The sequence below is a fragment of the Parasteatoda tepidariorum genome, chromosome 9, assembly GCF_982258835.1.
Source record: "Parasteatoda tepidariorum strain Cologne lab strain chromosome 9, Ptep-v5.0, whole genome shotgun sequence".
In the NCBI taxonomy this organism is placed as follows: Eukaryota; Metazoa; Arthropoda; class Arachnida; order Araneae; family Theridiidae; genus Parasteatoda; species Parasteatoda tepidariorum.
Window position 1 is genome coordinate 86,892,921 of NC_141763.1, and position 24,212 is coordinate 86,917,132.

General features: G+C 29.1%; 1 protein-coding gene across 2 annotated transcripts in view; it reads left to right on the plus strand.

The window, feature by feature from the left end:
- LOC107443434 (uncharacterized) overlaps positions 1–24,212 on the plus strand; it is a 34,841-nt gene that overhangs the window by 7,859 nt on the left and 2,770 nt on the right. Inside the window, exons 1-3 of one of the 2 annotated variants that reach the window (XM_087152289.1) lie at positions 10,880–11,046; positions 20,827–20,950; positions 22,330–22,436. In XM_087152289.1, the coding sequence (XP_087008415.1) occupies positions 10,999–11,046; positions 20,827–20,950; positions 22,330–22,436 (279 nt within the window). In that variant the 5' untranslated portion in view covers positions 10,880–10,998. Of the gene's footprint in view, positions 1–10,879; positions 11,047–20,826; positions 20,951–22,329; positions 22,437–24,212 lie in introns of those variants that run through there. The other variant, XM_087152290.1, reaches the window with a different exon arrangement.

The window sequence follows — 24,212 nt, forward strand, 5'->3', positions numbered from 1 at the left end:
ATAGTAATTTTTTGTAACAAAATATATTCTAATTATTTTCGTTTAACTCATCTACATGCAGTTTTATCAACGATTAGTTTTAACTACTCTCTTAAAATGAAAGAGTGATTTCCCCTACTCAAAAAAGAGTTAATTTATTTTTACTCAATTTGAGTGAAATACACTCTTATTTGAGCGAAACTCTTGCTTTGCGTTTACTCAAACTTGAGTACTATTTATTTAAGCAATATTTGAGTGCTTTTAGCTCAAACTTGAGTGATTTATTTATTATTTAATTGTGTGCGAGCTATAAGCTGGAATTTCTATCGTTTTATTTTAAAAAGCAAACGATAATAAATCTAAATTAAATTGTTATGTTCTGTGATCAGGTCTTTTTCTTGTTTCTCCTTGAATTTATATCCTTTTGCAGTTATCGAAATAAATTTTAAAAAGGAAGTCTCTGTTGTCTCAATCATATGTATCATATGAATTAACCGTAGTGGTAATCCTTCGGTCATGAAATATTTCCTTTTATGTACAGTCAAAATAACTATTTAGATCACAGAACATAAAAATTTTATTTAGATTTATTATCCACTTCGGGCTCCACTTCGAGAAGACATTTTATAAAGTGGTAAATAATTAAAAACTAAGACCTGCATGATTTTGCTGACATGAAAATTACATATTTTCAATAATTATCATTGATGACTTAATGTGATTTTTACAGTTGTGTTACAAATTAAAATTATCAGTAACAGTAGTTAGTTATTGAGAATCGAGTTAAACAATTCTAAATCTATTTACAATTATTTTTTGCAAACATTTTACATTTTAGTTTAAGTGAAATGTTCCCATCCTCATATTAATTATATATTTTTTTTTTACAGAAAATCTAATATTTGCCATTACAAATAAAATAATCAAATTTTTCTGATGAAAAATTAAATGATATCGATAAAATATGGTATTGATTTTAGTTGTAATTTACCTGGAAGAGTTAGGGAATTTTTTTCTGAAATTGAGTGGGTACCCTGTTAAAAAGACGTTATGCTTTTGCCAATATGTAAAAATATTTTTCTAAGTATATTTTAGCAAACTTTTTATAAATAAAGTAATAAGTAGAAAAATTCCTATCCAAATAAAATGGAATGTCGAAGAATTATCAAAATTATGTTCTCAAGAACTAGGAAGGAAATGGTACGATTAAGTACGATTTTACATACTAATGAAGTCACTTTAACTACTATTTGAATACCTAAATAAAATGAAAAATTATGTAAACTCTTAATAAAAAATTTGTTTCATTACAAAAAGTTAAAAATCCTTAAAATTTTGTACTGATGTCTGCCACAAAGATTTCGATCTCTAAAGAGTATTATCTTGCAATTATATTCTGCATATTGTTAAATATAGATGGATTAATAAGCTTTCACTTTTTTTATCAACTATCACTGTTTAGTTTTAAAATATAAAAGAAACTTATTAATTACCGAACAAACCATGAATGAAATTTAAAAGAAATGAATGCTGATATATTATTTCTATCACACATACTAAAAATATTTTTCTTTTCAACTTATTTATGATAAACATTTAAAGATTCAGCGAATAGTCGGAAAAAGATCAATTTAATTCAAATGTGATGTAAATGAAATTCAAGTCAACAGAATAAATAATGATATTATTGTGGCGTATCTACCACTACGAAAAATAAACATCAATTCACTAGTATATAAGTTATGCTAATTTGATTCATTCACGAGGTACCTCTGGATAGATAAAAATTGGCATTGTCTAAATGGTCTCCCCCCATATTGGTGATTTACGTACGTGATTTGATAGATAGATCACATTGAACAGTTGACTTGAGACTGCGACTTTCAGCACTCAAACAACTACGACCGTATGCTTAATACACCTCTCACTTTAAGCATTCAAACAAAAAACCCGATGACTCACTCTCCGAGTATTTCACAAGTGATATCCGTTCATCGAATTCTATCCCTGATAAAATTCTGGTAGGGGAGTATTGTGGCGTAACTACCACTACGAAAAAACATCAATTCACTGGTATATAAGACATGCTAACTTGATTCAATCACGATTTACCTTTTGATAGATGAAGGTTGGCATTGTCTAAATGGTCTTCCCCCACAGTATGATTAAAATATATTCACTTAAATGATGCTAATTATGAATAAAAAATGATTGAAATTCACAAAAATTCAAGTTAAAAGGACCCAATCAAGTGATACATATAATCACACAAACTCGAGTGAAAATAACTCAAGTTTGAGCGAAATTTTTTTCACTCATACTTGAGCTATTTCCAATAACTCTTTCACTTGAGTGATTTTAACTCAAGATGAGAAGGCCGCTTTTTTCTAGATGAAAGGGCTAAATAGCACTCAAGTTGAGTTATTTTCACTCGTTTATTTTAAGTGAGTAAGAATGCAAAGGTGATTTGTTTCCAGCCGTAGCAGATTGAAATTAGCAAGACTGTATACAGAAGGTTACAATCTAGGAATTGCTAGGAAGAAACCAGATGAAATAGTTCGAAATGTTATCTTGACAGCATCTTTTGAATCATTAGAGTTGACATATTACAGCATTTTACCAAGAGCAACCCTGTGTGCAGAAGTATACAATCAAGTTTGACTTTATGATGTCTCAATGAATTTGTATAATGAATTTTTGCAATATAAAATATTCCACTTATTTTCTTCTATCTGATCTATATGCAATTTTATCAATAATTAGTTTTGACTAAGAATGCAAAAAATGAGATTTGTTTCCAGTAGTTACCATAACAAGAAATTTATTTTATCCTGTAAACTTTAGATCACGATTTCTAAGATTGAAAAATTAAATACGTGAGTATATTGTTTGATCTGAAATTTTTATCTAAATTGAATATTTTCCTTATTCGTTGTATCGTTCACAGTGGTACTACAGAATTACACAGATTACATATTTAATCGAACAAAAATATATGAAGAGGAGGTCGCTGACTAAAACATTAGCTACCGTGAAAAGGTTCAACTAGATACCATACACTCTAAAAACTGTACCTCTGATTTCAGAGGCACATTTGGATCGTTTGTGCCTCTGAATTTTAAGGGCACAACGTACCTTTAAATATGAAAGGCACAACGTACCTCTGATTTCAGAGGCACATTTGGATCGTTTGTGCCTCTGAATTTTAAGGGCACAACGTGCCTTTAAAAATGAAAGGCACCATGAACCTCTGATTTCAGAGGCAAAATAGAATTACATAGAATATTTTAAAATGATAGATGTAGATTTTGACAACTTGGATATTTTATAACATGAAATATGTTTAATCAAATGACTTAACAAGTGTAAAATGAAAGATTTCTTTCCATTGATATGAATTTTTTTAAAATCTAGATATTGGCGAAGCATATTAACCCGTTAGGCGCCATCATTCCCATTTTGGGAACATTAGCTTTCAATTTTTTTCGAACTAACTGTACTTAATATTATTTAATAGATGATTTTATTTGAGCTCAGAATATATGAAAAGCCTTCTGCAATTTTTTTGGAAAGCTTGTTTTATAATTTTTTTTTTTAATTGTATTTTAAAAAACGTGAAATTCTGCATTTTTGTCCCAATCATTAAACATGCATTTGTTTTATAAATATTATTAAAATAAGAATTACTTTCGTGCTTCCACTTAATTACAACAATTGGATTATAGTCGGAATGAGGATTAATAAACTTCAAACCTCTATCGTATTTCTCTTTTCTGTAATCCAAATTTCGATGTCTACAGTATTTCTTAAAATGTCCTATTTCACTACAATAGAGACATTCACTTTCAGATCTAAATTTCTTCACAATACTTGGCGAATTCCATTTCTCATTAAAATGTTCTTTCTGGCGATCTTTATTACACGGAACATCTTGTGAATCATACTGGAAATTGGCAATGAGATTTTCTTTAAAGTAATAATAATTACCATCATAAATTTCTGACCTTTCAGCAGGAATAAGCTGCAAAGCACACGAATCGAATCGAAATTCACACTAAATCTCTTCGCTTTCTGTTCAAAGAGTTCGAAGTACCGTCGAATTCCACACTTCTTGGCATCAATTTTAAACATCTCATTCACTAATTTTTTCTTAAGTAGGAAATCCATAATAACAATAATATTTTTCACCAATTCTTTCAAAAACTTAATAAAACATTTCTGGAACGGATCCCAACGCTGCCACCAATTAAATACATAGCTGTAGCGTATCAAGCTATATTAAAATAGAAACATTTATTTCACACCACAACAAATACAATAACAAATATAAAGTACCCGTAACGGGATAGTTAAATCTTATAAAGGAAACTGAAAAAGTGCCCGTAGAGGGATATATGAAAACTCAGCCGTAACGGGATAGATAAAATATCATAAAACAAACTAGATAAACCCGTAACGGGTAATATGAAAACTCAAATTCCACACAAAACTAATTCTAAAAAATCAACAACTTTCTGGTGTTCTAATTTTATCGTCTGCTTTTATTATTTGTATTTTGTCATAAAATATTTCATTGACGTGCGCATGCGCTTCTTCTCCGTTACATCGTACCGAAGAAAAAGAAGGGAAGCCCATTTGAGAGGCACAAGGAACCGGTAAAACCCTTTCGTACCGAGCATTGACTCACGTTTGCTTTGGTGCCTTTAATTTCTTGTGGTGCCTCTCATTTTTAAAGTCACATTATTTATGTGCCTCTAACGCGAGAAAATAAAGGGTACATTTAGCTTGTGCCTTTTATTTAAGAGGTACAGTTTTTAGAGTGTACAAAATGAAGTTTCTTATTTTTATACTCATATCAAGTTTATTATTTGCTCAGGTAAGTACTATTAATACTCTAATAATACTTTAGTATTTTGCTCCGTCATGCTTTTTATTACGAGAAAGTTAAAAAACGAAAGAAAAAACACATTTAATTTTTTAATTAAATTATGAACAGTTGCGTTCAGTGTTAAATGGAAAAAGTTTACAATTAATAATGGGTTCAATTTGAAGCAGAAAGTGTACTTTTTGGGGAAAATTTAATAATTTTTTGTAATTTTTGTCGAAACAAGTCTGTACATATCACCAACTAAACAGCCCTTGCAAGATTATTTGCGAATTTTTTTTTAAATACTGCGTTGTATGAACTAGTCTAATATCTCTTTAAATCTGACATTGGAAAGCTAAAAAAAATGTATGAAGGAACAAATTACAAATTACCTAAATCGAGCTATCATATGCATTTTTTCGGGTGAAATTTAACTAAACATTCGTAATAGAAAATGTTTATTATCAAATTTATGCGCATTCGCACCATACGTCATATATTTTTTGATTCTGGAAACGCTAATTAAGGGGCACTTTCGATGCATCAAGAAATTTTTAACAATTGAAATATGAGTTGGCGTATGTTTGCTGTTGTCTTAAATTTTATTCGATATCATTTCTATCCGTTTCTGTTCCGTTAAGTTTAGTTCATATTCGATTTTAGAAATTGATTTTATTTTAAGAATTGATGTATAAGCGTCCAAGATAATTGATTCTTTATATAATATCGTAAAAATAACTTTACTTACTCTTATGTGCATCGAATTGTACTATACTTAGAAATTTTAGTGTTACCGAACATCAAATATTGTGGAACTTTTAGTGTTACCGAATATCATATATTGAATACATTGCACCAAGTAGTGTAAGAGAACATTCTAAAATTAGAACATTCATAAATTCAACTGTTTCATTTCATTTAAGGAGTGTCTTAAGATGAGTTTTCTTACGTTTAAGAAAGGGAGGCGCATTATTTGGTTTTAAATCAATAAATATTAATTACATTTACTTCATGTTTCCATAATTAAAAATTATCTTTTTTATATTAACATATTAATATTTTTAAGATTATTTAAAGATGTTAATATTAATTGTAGAAAAACAATTTCAACCTAAAGACTAATGCTGATGGAAACTTCTAAATTTACGTGATATTTCTGTTAATTTTGAAAATCGAAAACATCAACAAAGTTTTCCAAAAATAAGCTTTTTTTTAAGAAAGTGGTATGGTGATAAAGAATTGTGCATTATATTTATTATTAAGAAATATAGTTTACGGGATATTTCTGTTAATTTAATAAACTATTTGAAATTACATTCTCTTAAGTGGTCTAAAATAATGAAAAATAGTGTATACCTTGCGGTTTAGAATTTTTTGTCTCTTACTAAAAAGAAAAATATGAAAAGGTAAGTAAATATGATAAAGTTAGTTTCGATTGAATTATCTTTGAATAAATGAACTTTATAATTCTGTGTTATATTTCAAAAATTGTTTGAAATCGCTTAAAATATTCTCAAGATATGGTGAAATACGTAAAAAGTGAAATTAGCATTAAGAGGTCTAAACTTAGCACTGCTCGCTTTACTAAACTATTGGGACCATATTTCCCATATATTTTGGAGATTATATGTGGAATTCGTTGAAAGAAGGTCTATTTTACGTTTAGAACGTACGCTTTCATGTCTGGTTATAACTTAAAGTATCATCTGTCATAATTAATTAGTTACCACCAAAATGTTTTACAAACTTGTAAGGAAAAATAATTCTGAAGGTTTTAGAATGATTGATAATGTTACCAAAAATTTAAAAGCCTCACCACCATAAAAATAGAACAAAGTAATGTATCATACTCATTTTTGAGTGGTTTACTCTACATAGTTTGAAACAAAGAATCATGCTTTAAAACATAAAGCTAGCTACCACTGGAATTTTATTTTCCATAAAGGTATAGAAAGTGGGAAGCCTTGTATCTATCTCAAATATCTAAATGGAAAAAGTGGTGAAATATACCAATTAATAGCAATAATAAATATATCAATTAATAAGTTCTATAATTGAAATAAAAACTGAAGCATGTACTATATAGCTAAATTAATGGATAAACGGTTATAATTAATTTAGGGGAAAAAGTTAAAAATCTCCATACTCTAATTAAAGCCAATGATTATTTAATTTCGGTAAAAAATACTAATTGAAGTAAAAATATGAGCTATGTGCTAAAACTTAATAGTTCAATTAATAGTGCAAATCAATTAACTCAATAGCAATAGTTCAAAATTAATAGTGCAATGGTTTTCATTCGTTTTCTAGAAGTGTAAAAAATTGTCATGCTGTAAAGACTCCGAAAATGCTTAATTAATCTTGATAATAGATCTTAATTGAAATTAAATATAAACTATCTTCCGGAAAGATAAACTTATGTATAAAAGATACTAATTCTTTCAGGAGGAATATGAAAAATCACCATACTATTATTGATTGCTTAAATTGAGATACAAATATAGATCATAAAATTGCTTCATAAATTAATTTGGTTATTAGCACTTTAATTTGCATGGCATTTGGTGCAATTTTTACCAATACCAAATATACTAATGTAGTCAAAATTAATATAATTGGTATCAATTAAAACTGCATTAATACTGGGCAGTTTTAATGCAGATAATGTAGAAAGATGTGTATTATTGTTTTTCAACAGCGATAAAAACAAAAGAAAATCGGTTAATTTTGGTAAGTTTTAACCATCATGAGTTGGTCATGAGCAATATCATTATTTCTAAAGTTACTGTGTTCAGTTAGTCCTTATTTTGATGGAAAGAACTACTAAAAAATCTTTTCACCTCATCTGATACTGTAAAGCCATCGACAAAAAAAATAATAATAAAGATAAAGTAATTGGAATTGTCTTAGTTTTATTTATTTTGTTGGCATATGCCTATTAGTTATATGCCTATTAGTTTTAAATCTTTGTATGGCATTACATATTTACATAATGTTATTTTTAATTCCCACGTCGAAGTTTTGTTTTTCAAAACCATGTTATGCCGAATATTTTTTGAAGCATATTGTAAGTCAATTATTTTCAGTTCAATGCTTATTTATTTTTGTCTTACTTTTAAAAATAAAATTATCATTTGCTGTATTTAGACTTATAGTCAACAATCATTGCATACATAATTATGAGAAGTTATTCTAATGTTTTCAGGCTTTATTTTTTAGAGTACTATTTTAAAATGCATTCTTCTATTTTTTAGAACAAATTTAGATCGAATTTTCTTAGCGTCCTTTCAACTTTATTCTATAGAGAGTATACTGTAGTTAATATAAAGTTTGTATGCGATTTCAAAGGGGGAAAAAGAAAATAAACCATCTATAAATTGAAACTGAAAAACACTTCGAAGTAATGTACAAAACTAATAGGCATATGCCAACAAAATAAATAAAACTAAGACAATTCCAATTACTTTATCTTTATTATTATTTTTTTTGTCGATGGCTTTACAGTATCAGATGAGGTGAAACAATTTTTTAGTAGTTCTTTCCATCAAAATAAGGACTAACTGAACACAGTAACTTTTGAAATAATGATATTGCTCATGACCAACTCATGATGGTTAAAACTTACCAAAATTAACCGATTTTCTTTTGTTTTTATCGCTGTTGAAAAACAATAATACACATCTTTCTACATTATCTGCATTAAAACTGCCCAGTATTAATGCAGTTTTAATAGGTACCAAATATATTAATTTTGACTACATTAGTATATTTGGTATTGGTAAAAATTGCACCAAATGCCATGCAAATTAAAGTGCCAACAACCAAATTAATTTATGAAGCATTTTTAATGATCTATATTTGTATCGCGATTTAAGAAATCAATAATAGTATGGCGATTTTTCATATTCCTCCTGAAAGAATTAGTATCTTTTATCCATAAGCTAAGCTTTTCGGAAGATAGTTTATATTTAATTTCAATTAAGATCTATTATCAAGATTAATTAAGCATTTTCGAAGTCTGTAGAGCATGACAATTTTTTGCACTTCTTGAAAACGAATGAAAACCATTGCACTATTAATTTTGAACTATTGCTATTAAGTTAATTGATTTGCACTATTAATTGAACTATTAATTTTTTAACACATAGCTCATACTTTTACTTCTATTAGTATTTTTTACCGAAATTAAATAATCATTGGCTTCAATTAGAGTATGGAGATTTTTAACTTTTCCCCTTAAATTAATTATAACCGTTTATCCATTAATTTAGCTATATAGTACATGCTTCAGTTTTTATTTCAGTTATAGAACTTATTAATTGACATATGTATTATTGCTATTAATTGTTATATTTTACCACTTTTTCCATTTAGATATTTGAGATAGATACAAGGCTTCCCACTTTTTATGCCTTTATGGAAAATAAAATTCCAGTGGTAGCTAGCTTTATGTTTTAAAGCATGATTCTTTGTTTCAAACTATGTAGCGTCAGCCACTTAAAAACGGGTATGATACGTTACTTTGTTCTATTTTTATCGTGGTGATGCTCTTTAAATTCTTGGTAACAATATCAATCATTCTAAAACCTTCAGAGTTATTTTTCCTTACAAGTTTGTAAAACATTTTGGTGTTAACTAATTAATTAGAGCAGATGATACTTTAAGCTATAACCAGACACGAAAGCTTACTTTTTTTGATAAAACAGACCTTCTTTCAACGAATTCCACATTTAATCTCTAAAATATATGGGAAATATGGTCCCTATAGTTTGGTAAAACGAGTAGTGGAAAGTTTAGACCACTTAATGCTAATTTTACTTTTTACGTATTTCACCATATCTTGAGAATATTTTAAGCGAATTAAAACATTTTTGAAATATAACACAGAATTATGAAGTTCATTTATTCAAAGATAATTCAATCGAAACTAACTTTATCATTTTTACTTACCTTTTCATTTTTTTTTTAGTAAGAGACAAGGAAATTATAAATCGCAAGGTATACATTATTTTTCATTATTTTACACCATTTAAGAGAATGTAATTTCAAATGGTTTAATAAATTAACAGAAATATCCCGTAAACTATATTTCTTAATAATAAGTATAATGCACATTTCTTTATCACCATACCATTTTCTCAAAAACAAGTTTATTTTTTGGAAAACTTTGTTGATGTATTAGATTTTCAAAATTAACGGAAATATCACGTAAATTACAAAGTTTCCATCAGCATTAGTCTTCAGGTAGAAATTGTTTTCATACAACTAATATGTTTAAATATTCTTGAAAATATTAATATATTAATAGAAAAAAGGTAATTTTTAATTATTGAAACATTAATTAAATGTAATTAATATTTATTGATCTAAAACCAAATAATACGCCTCCCATTCTTACGCGTAAGTACGAATCAAAGAAATCTGGAATTACTCTGTATTGTAATGATAATTTCGTTTCTACGATTTAATAATATTTAAGTTGTATAAATTTATTTAAAAGATTGTCACAAAATATGTACAATTATAATATTTCTTACTGTTTCTATGAATTGTATTTTTTACCCTCATGAAATATAAATTTATTAAAATAATAAAACTTGATTAAATGAAAAAAAGACCAACAAATGAATTTTAAAAAATAAGATCACCTCTTTGGCAGTTTTAATAACGATAGAACTTTGTTTAACATGCTTATTTATTGTAAAATTTCAAGACTCTAACATTACGAGTAATTTCATTTCCAATCAAAGATTTCATAGAGCGTAGGTTGAGAATGCTATATCACACTAATTTATTTAAATGAGCGGAATAATCACGTTTTACTTTATGTCTACGAGATAAAATATAATTTCATTTCTGCGGAATCACGAAAACTAAGTAGGGAAGTATTGATTGTTTTAGATTTTAATTTGATTGAATATGATAAAATATTATACAATCATCTTTTTTAATGAAGTTGAAGAGTAATTAATTAGGCAACAACCATTTAATATAAAAATTACTAGATTTATATCTTATTCGATCAGCATGTCCATAGAGGTACTAAAGGATTACAGAGATTTCATATTCAATCTTACAAAATTATATAAAAGGGAGGCCTCAGAGTAAAAACATTAGCTACCCTGAAAAGCTTCAACTAGATAACATACAAAATGAAATTTGTTATTTTTATTCTCATATCAAGTTTATCATTTGTTTGGGTAAGTAAAATTAATGCTTTATTTAGCATGTATTTTGATATACGAGCAGTAGCCGAATTACCTCTACCTAAGATCAAAACTGAGATTAGGGCATTTTTGGGACTAGCAGGCTATTACAGTCGATATGAACCAATGTTCTCTGTTTTAGATACACCGTAAACAGACATTTTCAAAGGTATAACAAAAAAGGGAGAAATTGCCTAGACTAACAATTGCGAAGAAGCCTTTAAGACACAAAAACAAGCATTATCAAGCTAACCTATACTCTTCCCTCCCAACTATGATAAAGAATTTATCTTACACTCAGACGGTTCGGAAAATGGTGTGGATGTGGTATTAACACAAGATTTGTGTGGTATTAATAAATGATGTGGATGTGGTATTAACAAAATCTGGATACTATCTGGACAGACAAAAGTTTACGATTCAGACTGATCATCACTCGCTACCCTGGCTTAAAACAAATGCTAGTTCAAATGCCAGATTTATGCGCTGGGCTTTAGCACTACAACCGCTTAATTTTCAAATTGTGCATAGAGCTTGCATTAAGAACAAACATGCAGATGGTCTTAGTAGGACATCTTTGAAATCTTAATTTGAATTAGAGAAAAGTTACTTGATGAGAAGTTTCATGCAAATATTGTTTTTTTTTACTGATGGTAGCACAGTTTAGTCTTATTTTCTTATTCATTGTATGATTTACTTTGAAAAATATATCGTGAGGAACTCGTAAAGAGATTAGTTTATAACAAAAGTTTGAGCAACCAAAATTTAATTTGAAAAAGGGTTTAAAACAATTATGATTAAATTGAAACGGCTGTGATAGTTCGATTGAAAAGTACTAGTGTTCGTAAATTATATTATTTTTTTGTAAGTTAATTATACAAATATTAATAAGATTAAGTTTGGACTTAATTACGTGAAGTTGAAAAGTGTTAAGTATTTTGCTTGGTTTAAAAATGGCAAACAAAACTAAGCATTTTAATAAAAAAAATTCGAATAACCTTCAGTCCTTAGATATTGTTGTATCCATGTAAATAGTTATATTTCTTTGTATTTATTTTATGTGAAGTTAAATTATAGTATTTGTTTACGTTCTTATTTTATTTCGAATATTTTAGTTTGATATTTAAATTGAGTCATGAGTGAATTGTTTACTAATGTCTACTGCAATTGTCTAAAAATAATTTAGTAACTTCATGCTTTAAAGTTAAATATTGCTCATCACTACTAATGCAAAAATTGTATGTTAAAATATGCATTTAATTTGACAATTAGAAAATTTAGTTTTAAAGGTAGAAAGTTTTGATTGCAACACAATGCATTAGTTTCAACCTAGAGTTTTAAAGAAGTATGTACGCAAATGAGTTCATAAATAACTTTTCCTATGTTTTTTTCTAGATAAGTTCTAGGGATAGAGGAGTTACAAAGTTTAAAAATATCTAAGAAAATTCTGGTTAAGATAAGCATTAATAAAATTTTTTTTAGTAAGATAAATTATAAATAAAAGCACGAGACATTTTATGGAACATCAGAGAGTTGTTGATTTTTGCTGAGAATAATTTTTGTTTTTGAAATTATGGTTTAAACCCATTGCGGGTTTTTCCATTTTTTTCGCAAGGATATTACTCACCCGTTACGGAGATTTTAGTTTTGTTTAGTTTATGTGTGGCTGTCAAAAAAGTGTGCTTTTATTAAAAAGAACTGTGTGAGACATTTCTCTTTCGGTTCGTTTTAATGAAATCCTCAATAAGGATGACAAAGGATTATTTCACGTATAAGCATTTATTTCGTCATCTCTGGATTAATTATGAGTAAAAAGTAAATTATGAGTATATACATAATCTACATGGCATTAAAGTCCGGAGCTCTCCTGCTCCCTTCCAGTTCATACCTTCGCTCTCCTAGTCTAGCTAATACTCAACTCTTCTACGTTCAAACTAATACTGATCTAAAAATCCTCTTTCTCACAAGAAAAAGTCCTTCGCACCACCCCCAATGTAGGGGGACGACATTTCCCGTGTCCCTTACCCTCTGACCCTCAGGTCAGGGGTCAATCAAATGCATGGGAGAGGAATCAGGATCCTCCCCCCCCCCCGGTTTCATCTAGTTCGACCTTCTTCCCTGGTCGTACAAGTGAAACCTAAAAACAATGAAGCCCATCCCTGCACCAAAAAACAATAACACGCACATATTTCCGTGCGCAAAAGAGATTGGGCGCATTATACCTTATTAAACATAAAATTGCACTTAGGACACTTAACAAACTGATAAATACAAAATCAAAACATAGCATAAAAGCATCTAACATTTTTACAATCAAAACATTAAAATCACTTTTATCAGGCCAAAAGTAAAATATCCATGCCAAAATCTCTTTATCACATTCCATAAAAATAAAATCTTTAAAGTCATCTCCAACATCCCTTCCAAAAAAAATAATAGTAATTAGCACACAAAATTAAACGTCCAAACTGCCCAAACGTCAACTCTTTCAAGTGCATCGACCTAATCCCCTCGAACAAATCACTTTCCCTAGTACTCCCTCTATGATTTCTTAAGTGGCTAGCTAACTCCTTTGTTCTATTTTTCCTTTCAGAACCCCCTCTCAGAAAACGAATTCTTATTTTCCTATGCACCTTACGGGTTTTAATTCTGATATCGGGAGTATTCGACTTCGCAGCTGTGTATGAATCCTTCTTATGATACCTAAACAATTTTACACCCCTCGCAACCCCCGGAAGTTTAGGTTCAATCGCGCCTTCTCTATCTCCCTTTCTTTTCTCACAGGATAAATCCACCCTCTTCAACGCGTTAATTGGACTTTTAACCTTCACTTTAAACCCTCGCTGACCACAAACTTCTCTGCCTTTAAAATCCTCCCTCACTTCCTCAAACATTCCTTCAAATTCCGAACCTTGCACCTGCTCCTTTTTAAGTCTTTGGTCTTGAGAAAAGGGTGATTTCTTATCTTGACCCCCTACTTTCTCTCCACGCTCGGGATTCATTAAAATACATGGTGGATCTTTGTCCTCACCCCCACTTGACTTTCTCTCCAACACCTCGAGACCCCACGGAGAGATTCGCACTTCTCTCCTGTCCGAATTCTCGCAATCAAGGTCAGTGTCGTTAGCCTCAATCCCCTTGTTCCCTTCTTGTTCTTTTCCCTCAACACCGATCATCTTTTTCTCCCGCTCTTTTCCCCTCCGTTAATCCCCTGCATTTTCAAAAGCCTGCTCCTCTAATATTTTAAAATCCCTTGACCTTATCACTGTCGCCTCGTTTTCACTTTTGACCATTACCGGGATTTTTCCACTAGGGTTTACAATTCCTTCCCCTATCCCACAGTTACTAGGAACATTACTGAACTTTTCCTCTACAGCAGGGCCTATCTCTGAACTTAAAAAGATCCATCTCGCCATCTCAAAATTTTCTTCAGGATCTACAGATGGTCTTGATACGCTTAATTTAGGAACACTGTATATTATTTTTGAGAAACAAGACTTCTCCTCAACCACCTCGATTCTATGCAAATTCTATTCGTCTTTCTTCACCCTCTTTTCGTGACTAACGCGTTCCACGGAATCTTGCTTAGCCTAATCTTTCTTCTGATCTAACCTAAATCTATTAATTTTCGGACACCCCCTCTTTAAGTGTCCTTCCTCTCCACAGTTATAACATTTCGGAGATCATTCTCCTGAGCTAGTACTATTTTTTCTTAGCGATTCACGCGGTAACTTACTCTTTCTATTAACATTTGGACCACTCCATTCAGGAAATCGTCTAACCACACCCTTCACATTCACCTCCTTTCCTTCAAATCCAGAATCAAATTTTCGGGACTCCGGCCTCTCCGCTGATTCCACGGCGCCTAAACATCCCACCGATTCATTTAAATTGACAAAGGGTTTAAAATCCTGGGTTTTACTTTCCTCATCCTGGTCCCTCATTAAAATTTCTGTTAACCGCTCAATCCATAGTATAGTACATCTTATCCACTCATGATCATATTCCCGTTCTCGTTTTAACCATTCCAGTTCACGTATCCTTCTATGCAACTCCCGTTTCCTACCTTCTCTTAATTCTCGTTCCTGCTCTTTTGTCCTCTTCATTTTATCCTCGCGTTCCCTATCTTCTTTTAATTTTTGTTGCTTACGTTTCCCATCTTCTTTTAATTTTTGTTTCTCACTTTCCCTATCTTCCGTTAACTCTTTAAATACCGAGCCCTCCAAACCACAACATGCCCAGAATACCGCAAACGCCCGAAGTAGGGAAACAAGTAGCAAAAATTTCCTACCCCCAGTTTTACTCTGCATTGACAGAATGACTGATCATCTCTTTATTCACCTGTGGAAATATCCCCAAAATAGGAGTTCAAAGGGAAGAAAGACATAATTTGAAGCAAGAATATCGCTAACGTTACGAGATTTATAAAATATTAATAAATGCTTGCATTTGTTTTTGGTTTTCATTTTTTTTTTAATTTTATTATTTATATTGAAGCATAAGTATGTAATTCCATGTAATCCAGTTATACAAAATCTAAATAAAACATTTAAATTGATAATAATATTCTCGCACAAATAAAATCCTTTTTTTCTTCTTGTATAACAAAAACTAATATAATTCAATAACTTAAATGATTGAAAAATGAATTTTAAATTTTTGTGAAACCAACATTTAAAATTAACATCAGTCATTAAGAAGAAATTGATTTGGTGATAGTACTAAAATATTATTCAACCTAAATGTGTGTCTTATTTTATATCAATTTATAATATGAAATAAGAGAAACTTTTCTTATTATTTAACAAGGCTCTGAAACCATTAAAAATATTATCCTCAGAAACTATTAAATCCTCCTCAAGGTATAAAAAATATTTTTCCCTTTAACCAGCATTAAATTCATTTCAATGTAGTTTTCATTTGTAAATAATATTCCTTCAAACGCTGCACCATAAAAGAGTTTGTAAACTTGTGCATAAAAATTAAAAAAATGCTGAAGAACTATTGGAACAATAATATTTTAAGTACAATATTTCTATATCATTTTAAAAAATCGAAAAGTTCAATTTTTTTCAAATAAATTTTCTTATCTAGCAACTATATTTTTATGTGAATTTCAACTCGGTGCATCGGAAAAAATTTTTAAGTTTGAAAATGAAGAAGTATAATAATTAATAAAATTATTTGTTATAAGGTTCTTGTAAATAATCTAAATTGTTTAACTAATTTTTAATTATTTGAAAGTAAATGACTCGAAGTAGATGCCAAATTTTGTATATGTCTTTCCATAATTTATATAAAAATATTTTGAAGCATCCATTTCTTCGTTTTTGAAACATCCATTATTGCTGTAATTTTTCCACGTGTCCTCTTCATACGAGTATTTGATAATTTTTCTCAAGAATTTTTAAAATATTGTCGTTAAAAATAAAAATGCATAAATATGTGTATTTAACTAAATTGATCTAAAAAAATTATATTCATAATAAAAACAATAAAACTGCTTTTGAATTTCTATAAATAAATGCTATAGTAAAAGTAAGTTTATGTGCAATTTAATAAGAATCTAATAATTGAAAAATTATCATAAATTGAAAACGTGGATTGAAAGCAAACAAAATAAATGTACAACTATATAACAATATCTTCAAAGCTTAGCAATATATATATATATATATATATATATATATATATATATATATATATATATATATATATATATATATATATATATATATATATATATATATACACATACAATGTCTAAATTTTTATTTACTAACTATTAATTTTTCTTAATTTCATTTTTAAAATTTTTAATGACTATATTTAATAATCTATATTTAACTACTATATTTAATGCATAATTTTTTAACCTCCGACCCCATCGTTAATCAGCCAGACAGCTATTCTTTACGTATGCTAGGGAACACAATTACTTCCTATTTCAACACTGCCTTCTAGTCTTTCTGTCACGTTTCACTTGTAATTATTTCTTTTTGAGTATCGGACTAAATTGTTCTGCATTTTACTGAACAGTTGGAAATCGGCATCTGTTTATATACATATGGTGCAGTATATATGGGTGTGGTGACAAGAAATTTCTTTGAAAGGAAAGCGGAATATCAAAGAAATTTCTTACACTACCACACCATAATTTTGGTGACAAAGATATCAGTCCCAACTTCAGGTAAAAATGGAGAAAACCTACTATATGACATGTTAATTTTCATTTAACAATAGCCTTTAGAAGCTGATAACGCTTATCTTCTACAGAAATGAATGAGTAAATTGTAACACATCTGGGTGGTCTGACAGCTGAATGTAGAACATTCATTATGAAGGAAAAAATGCGTTCATGAGAAATTAGAGTTAACTACAGATAATCCACCTGTGAAGAAACCCTTTTGTATGAAGATAAGGTGTAAAATTGAAAATGAATAAATTCATAGAGATTTAACTATTTTAAGAGTTTTGACACCAACACATTCTCCACTAGTAAAATTCGTGTTTTTAGATCAGGTGTTAACAATTAATAAAAAAAATGGGTCGTTGCAGCTTCAAGTGCAATACCTACGTAATAACAAGCATTGAAAAGGTGAAAATAGCGAAGCATTCATAAAACAGCAAGACAACGTGAATGATTTACAGCTGTCGAACTACAAATGCAGAATAAATTTCAAATAATAGTTTTGGTACCCATCAAAGCAATTTTTTCTCTTGGATCCTACTGTTATAAAAATAAAAACTATTTTGTAAGACATCAAAGCCTACGATCTAATTCTAAAAAAATAATGTTTAATTATTTATTTTATATTTAAAAATAGATTTATAATTAATTGTATTTAGTAATCTTTCAGTCTTGTAGAATAATATATTTTTAAATTACTGTCATTTCTTTTTTCTGAAAACGCTGCAAATTTCGAGCTGTTTATTATCTTGAACAATTGATATATTTTTAAAGACACAATAACTAAATAATTTAATGCTTTTAAAAAAACACTTTATCACCATTACTCGAGAAGTATTATCAGAAAAAGTTCAGTCGTTAGGGGCAATAGTAGTTTCAGTTGGTGTTAGATCTTCGAATTCATCTTCATCCCCTGATTCATTAAAATCAGACTCATCCAGTCTCATCATTGAAAATTAATTTAATTCAAAGTTTGAAAATTATTTTCGAAATTTTTTCGGTCGAAGGACCTTTACAGCGAAAAGACATTTTTTTGGTTAATATATATATATATATATATATATATATATATATATATATATATATATATATATATATATATATATATATATATATATATATATATATATATATATATATATATATATATATATATATATATATATATATATATATATATATATATATATATATATATATATATATATATATATATATATATATATATATATATATATATATATATATATATATAACAAGAGAAAACAACTTTACAAAAGCAGAATGATATAAAACAAACTTTTGTTGAAAAATCCCTCTGCTTTCTTCCCTTTTTGTAAATTACCTTCAAGGGCGATTACTGCCACACCTCCCCATTGTGTGTTATTTTTCGAAAAGGGGGAAAAATCTCTAACTCGTTTCACGGGCACTTCGGGCGTTTTCGGTAGTCTAGCTTATGAGGCGTTTCGGGCGTTCCGGTAGCGAAAGAGTTAATTTTCTTGTTCCCCGTTTCCTATCATCTATTAATTTTTGTAATTCCTTCATTCTAACCTCTTGCTGCCGTTCCCGCTCCTCTCCTTCCCGTTCCTGTTTCCGTTCCCGCTCCTCTCGTTCCCGTTCCCGCTCCTCTTTATACCCACTCAAAACCTCTTTAGTACGTTGCTCGTCGTAATTTGAACTCCCGGTGATCAATGCCCTTATCTTAGCACCCGTGGCGTTCTCGGGAATAGTTATCCCAAACCGCTCCTTAACTAGAACTAGCAGGTCTTCCCTTCTTGTTTTTAGAAGAAAACTCATACTGACAGTATTAATTAAATTTCTTAACCACAAAAATAACTGTTGCTATTTAAAAATGAAATTTAAACAAAACGAAAACTTAGTGACCCATTCTATTCCGATCCCCTACTCATACATTCAGATCTCCTATACTCATACTCCTGCCTTCTATTATGAAATTTAACACCTCACATGTAATCAAAACATATACAACACAATTTGGATCATGCAATACTCAAAACATGCAATATTCAAACATTACTCCTTAATACACATAAATATCAATTACTCTTTTCAATATTCATTGTAAAATAATAAAAATATCGTACCCTTTTGGTACGCCTAGAATATATACCTTTACTTTCCCCAAAATTAAAACTCGTAAATTCCCTAGATTTAGAGACATAATAATTAATTATTTCATAATTTAAACAAAAGCAAACACCTTCCTTGACCTTTTTTTCCGGTCCAAAATTATTTTAACAGAATGCATTATAAATAATAATCACTACTAGATAATAATAAACCAAGAACCTTGTTTACTCAGCTCGCTATCGACATGTAAAAACACAATCTTTAAATAATCCTACACTTTTTTACAAGTTATTGAATCAAAACTCTTTTTCTTTCCTGTATATACTCTTAATAAAGCTATAAAAACATTACACTCTTAACAAACCAACACACTAAGTTACTTAAAAAAAAACATAAAATCATTACTTATTATACTTTTCAATAATAATCATACTCATTAATCACACAAACAATACTATAGCTAACTGGCCAATCCCTTAAGCTCAGGTAAAATAAAACATCAGGTTCACTTTAAACCAAAAAAAAGTAACTTATCCCCTTAATTAACTATCCTTTTTGTTAAACTTCTACCCAGAAATGTGAGCGTGTAATTTATCTTTTCATGCATGGGATAAAGCTTACCTCCCTTTATCTTTTCAATTGTCCTATGTCCTCTTTGGCAGAGAGTCGATTTCGAAACCACGCTCTATTCTCTATGGTCACAGGTCACGGGGGGTTGAGCTGGCTTCCTATCGCCTCCGGCGATAATAGTCCCTTTCCAGTACCGTCTCTTCAGTTCTGCACCCGTCGATATGGTAGTTCAACATATTCCTTCAGGCCACACTCTAAGCATTTCCCATCATAGTTGGCATCCTTCCATCTAGACTAACTCCATCAGGCAACATTCTGTACTGGGCATTTCTCATAGTGGGCATCCTTCCATCTAGACTAACTCCATCAGGCAACATTCTGTACTGGGTATTTCTCATAGTAGGCATCCTTCCATCTAGACTAACTCCATGAGGCAACATTCTGTACTGGGCATTTCTCATCGTGGGCATCGGCGATGATTCTTTTCACTCGCATGGCGGTCCTCCTTCCATCCTGGCGAGGATCCTGTCGCGCTGCGACAATTTGTGAGACATTTCTCTTTCGGTTCGTTTTAATGAAATCCTCAATAAGGATGACAAAGGATTATTTCAGGTATAAGCATTTATTTCGTCATCTCTGGATTAATTATGAGCAAAAAGTAAAATATGAGTATATACATAATCTACATGGCATTAAAGTCCGGAGCTCTCTTGTTCCCTTCCAGTTCCTCCTAAGAAATTCAGAGCTAAATATGTTCTAAAGTGTTAGAAAATACATTTTAAAGTAGAACTTTAAAAAGTAAAGTCATAAAACAAGAATAATTATGTAGGATACTTGACTACACAGCTATGATAAATTTTATTCAAGATAACCGATAAAGCAGTACACTGCGTTTATTAATTAATATTTTTTTTTTATTCAAGATGCTAATGAATGCTGATATATGTTTTGAGAGCAAAGATTGTCATAAAGATGAATGCTGCAGAACTCCAATTGAAATAAGGGAATTCCATAGAATCAGGACTTGCAAGGAACTTGCAGCAGCAGGTAAACACGATTCTCTCTCAAATAGTTCTTGCTCATACACGAAATTTTCAGAATCAGTTCTGGTGAAATGTGCATGCGTCTGTGAAAAAATATCAAACTTAAGTAAAGGAAAATTAAGGATTTTTCGAAAAATGAAAAATTATAAATGCTAACGTTGTGAAATATCATGTTAAATTTGACAGCAAAATAAAACAATCATCTATAATGGATCTTCAGGATCCTCTGTTATAGAAGTAGTAGATTACAAATTTTGATGTAAAAAAAGAATGTATATTAAAAAGAATGTGAAAAAAGAATGTATATTATTATTTAGATTCTTACCAGAAGATATAAAAAATTGTTTTTAAACAGTAGAGAGATATTGTGAATATATTTTAACATAATAACTTTATTTTGCAAAATTTAGAACACAAATTTAAAGTGAAATTTCAAAGTAATACTTTCTTGATATAAATAAATCACGATTATACTTTCATAACAATAATTCTATAGTAAAAATATTTATATTTTTTCGGCTCAGCCAAATTCATAACTGTCAGAAGTTAAAATAAATATTAAATTTATTCTAATAACAATATTTCAAAGCTGCAAGTATTAATGGACATTTCTGGACTAGAGAAAGGTTTCTTGCTTTAAAGAGATGATTTATGTCCATTGTAAATGTTGGCTTTGATTTTGTAACCGGAACTGAAATTATATTCCATTACGTTATTGTTTTTAACTTATGGATTTATGCAATTTTTTTTTCACTTACGTAAAGCTGATATTTAATTAAACGTATACATTAGTTTCTTCGATAACTGAGTTTCCTTTTCTCTATAAATACTTATTTTAGATGGTATTGTTTTTTAATGAAACTCGGTTATCTTATATATATATCAAAACATGCCTTATACCCAACACTACCTGTGACCATGATACACTTACCAATATACCTAAGGAGCCACTCTGACAACTCCTACCACATTGGGTATAGGGTTTAATGCATACGTTTTTATCAGGAAAACAATAGAATGACTAAATAAGCACTTAAATTGGACAAAGTCATGAAAATAACAAATAATCAACATTTTTTCAGTTTCGGAAAAACAAGGCAAAAAAAACCGAGGGGGGCCTTTTTGTCTCTTACAGAAAACGAATTAGAAAAATGAGAAAAGGCACGTGCGTGTAAAGAGCTGCTGCTGACGCTGATCGAAATTTTTATTAAAGAAACTTTTTTCCCCCTCATTTTTTATTGGATGAAAAATATATGGATGAATAAAGACATTCAATTGGTGTTTTTTAAAGATAATTAAAGAATGTGACTGGATAGAAAATGATTTTCTTAAAATATTTCTGCACAATCGCTCCTTTTTTTGTAAAACAGTTCTTAATTATAGGTGACATTTGTACAACTGAATTCATACCGGGCCATTACTCTACAAATAGACATTGTTACTGCCGTGAGGGATTAAAATGTGAACCCTCTCCCTTTAACTCTTTACTCGTAAGTACATAATTTCTATGTTTATATATATATATATCACAGCAGGAGCCATTGCAACAGCAGGAGATAAAGTTATACTAACATTTACTTGTAAATTATTTATATATACTATTTCATCAGTATTTTAGAGTGATACTGAACTCTCCTCCCTTTGTTTAATTATTCTCTGTTGCTATTAAGTTATAGATTTTGAATATTATTTAACTCTTTAAATACCGAGCCCTCCAAACCACAACATGCCCAGAATACCGCAAACGCCCGAAGTAGGGAAACAAGTAGCAAAAATTTCCTACCCCCAGTTTTACTCTGCATTGACAGAATGACTGATCATCTCTTTATTCACCTGTGGAAATATCCCCAAAATAGGAGTTCAAAGGGAAGAAAGACATAATTTGAAGCAAGAATATCGCTAACGTTACGAGATTTATAAAATATTAATAAATGCTTGCATTTGTTTTTGGTTTTCATTTTTTTTTTAATTTTATTATTTATATTGAAGCATAAGTATGTAATTCCATGTAATCCAGTTATACAAAATCTAAATAAAACATTTAAATTGATAATAATATTCTCGCACAAATAAAATCCTTTTTTTCTTCTTGTATAACAAAAACTAATATAATTCAATAACTTAAATGATTGAAAAATGAATTTTAAATTTTTGTGAAACCAACATTTAAAATTAACATCAGTCATTAAGAAGAAATTGATTTGGTGATAGTACTAAAATATTATTCAACCTAAATGTGTGTCTTATTTTATATCAATTTATAATATGAAATAAGAGAAACTTTTCTTATTATTTAACAAGGCTCTGAAACCATTAAAAATATTATCCTCAGAAACTATTAAATCCTCCTCAAGGTATAAAAAATATTTTTCCCTTTAACCAGCATTAAATTCATTTCAATGTAGTTTTCATTTGTAAATAATATTCCTTCAAACGCTGCACCATAAAAGAGTTTGTAAACTTGTGCATAAAAATTAAAAAAATGCTGAAGAACTATTGGAACAATAATATTTTAAGTACAATATTTCTATATCATTTTAAAAAATCGAAAAGTTCAATTTTTTTCAAATAAATTTTCTTATCTAGCAACTATATTTTTATGTGAATTTCAACTCGGTGCATCGGAAAAAATTTTTAAGTTTGAAAATGAAGAAGTATAATAATTAATAAAATTATTTGTTATAAGGTTCTTGTAAATAATCTAAATTGTTTAACTAATTTTTAATTATTTGAAAGTAAATGACTCGAAGTAGATGCCAAATTTTGTATATGTCTTTCCATAATTTATATAAAAATATTTTGAAGCATCCATTTCTTCGTTTTTGAAACATCCATTATTGCTGTAATTTTTCCACGTGTCCTCTTCATACGAGTATTTGATAATTTTTCTCAAGAATTTTTAAAATATTGTCGTTAAAAATAAAAATGCATAAATATGTGTATTTAACTAAATTGATCTAAAAAAATTATATTCATAATAAAAACAATAAAACTGCTTTTGAATTTCTATAAATAAATGCTATAGTAAAAGTAAGTTTATGTGCAATTTAATAAGAATCTAATAATTGAAAAATTATCATAAATTGAAAACGTGGATTGAAAGCAAACAAAATAAATGTACAACTATATAACAATATCTTCAAAGCTTAGCAAATATATATATATATATATATATATATATATATATATATATATATATATATATATATATATATATATATATATATATATATATATATATACACATACAATGTCTAAATTTTTAT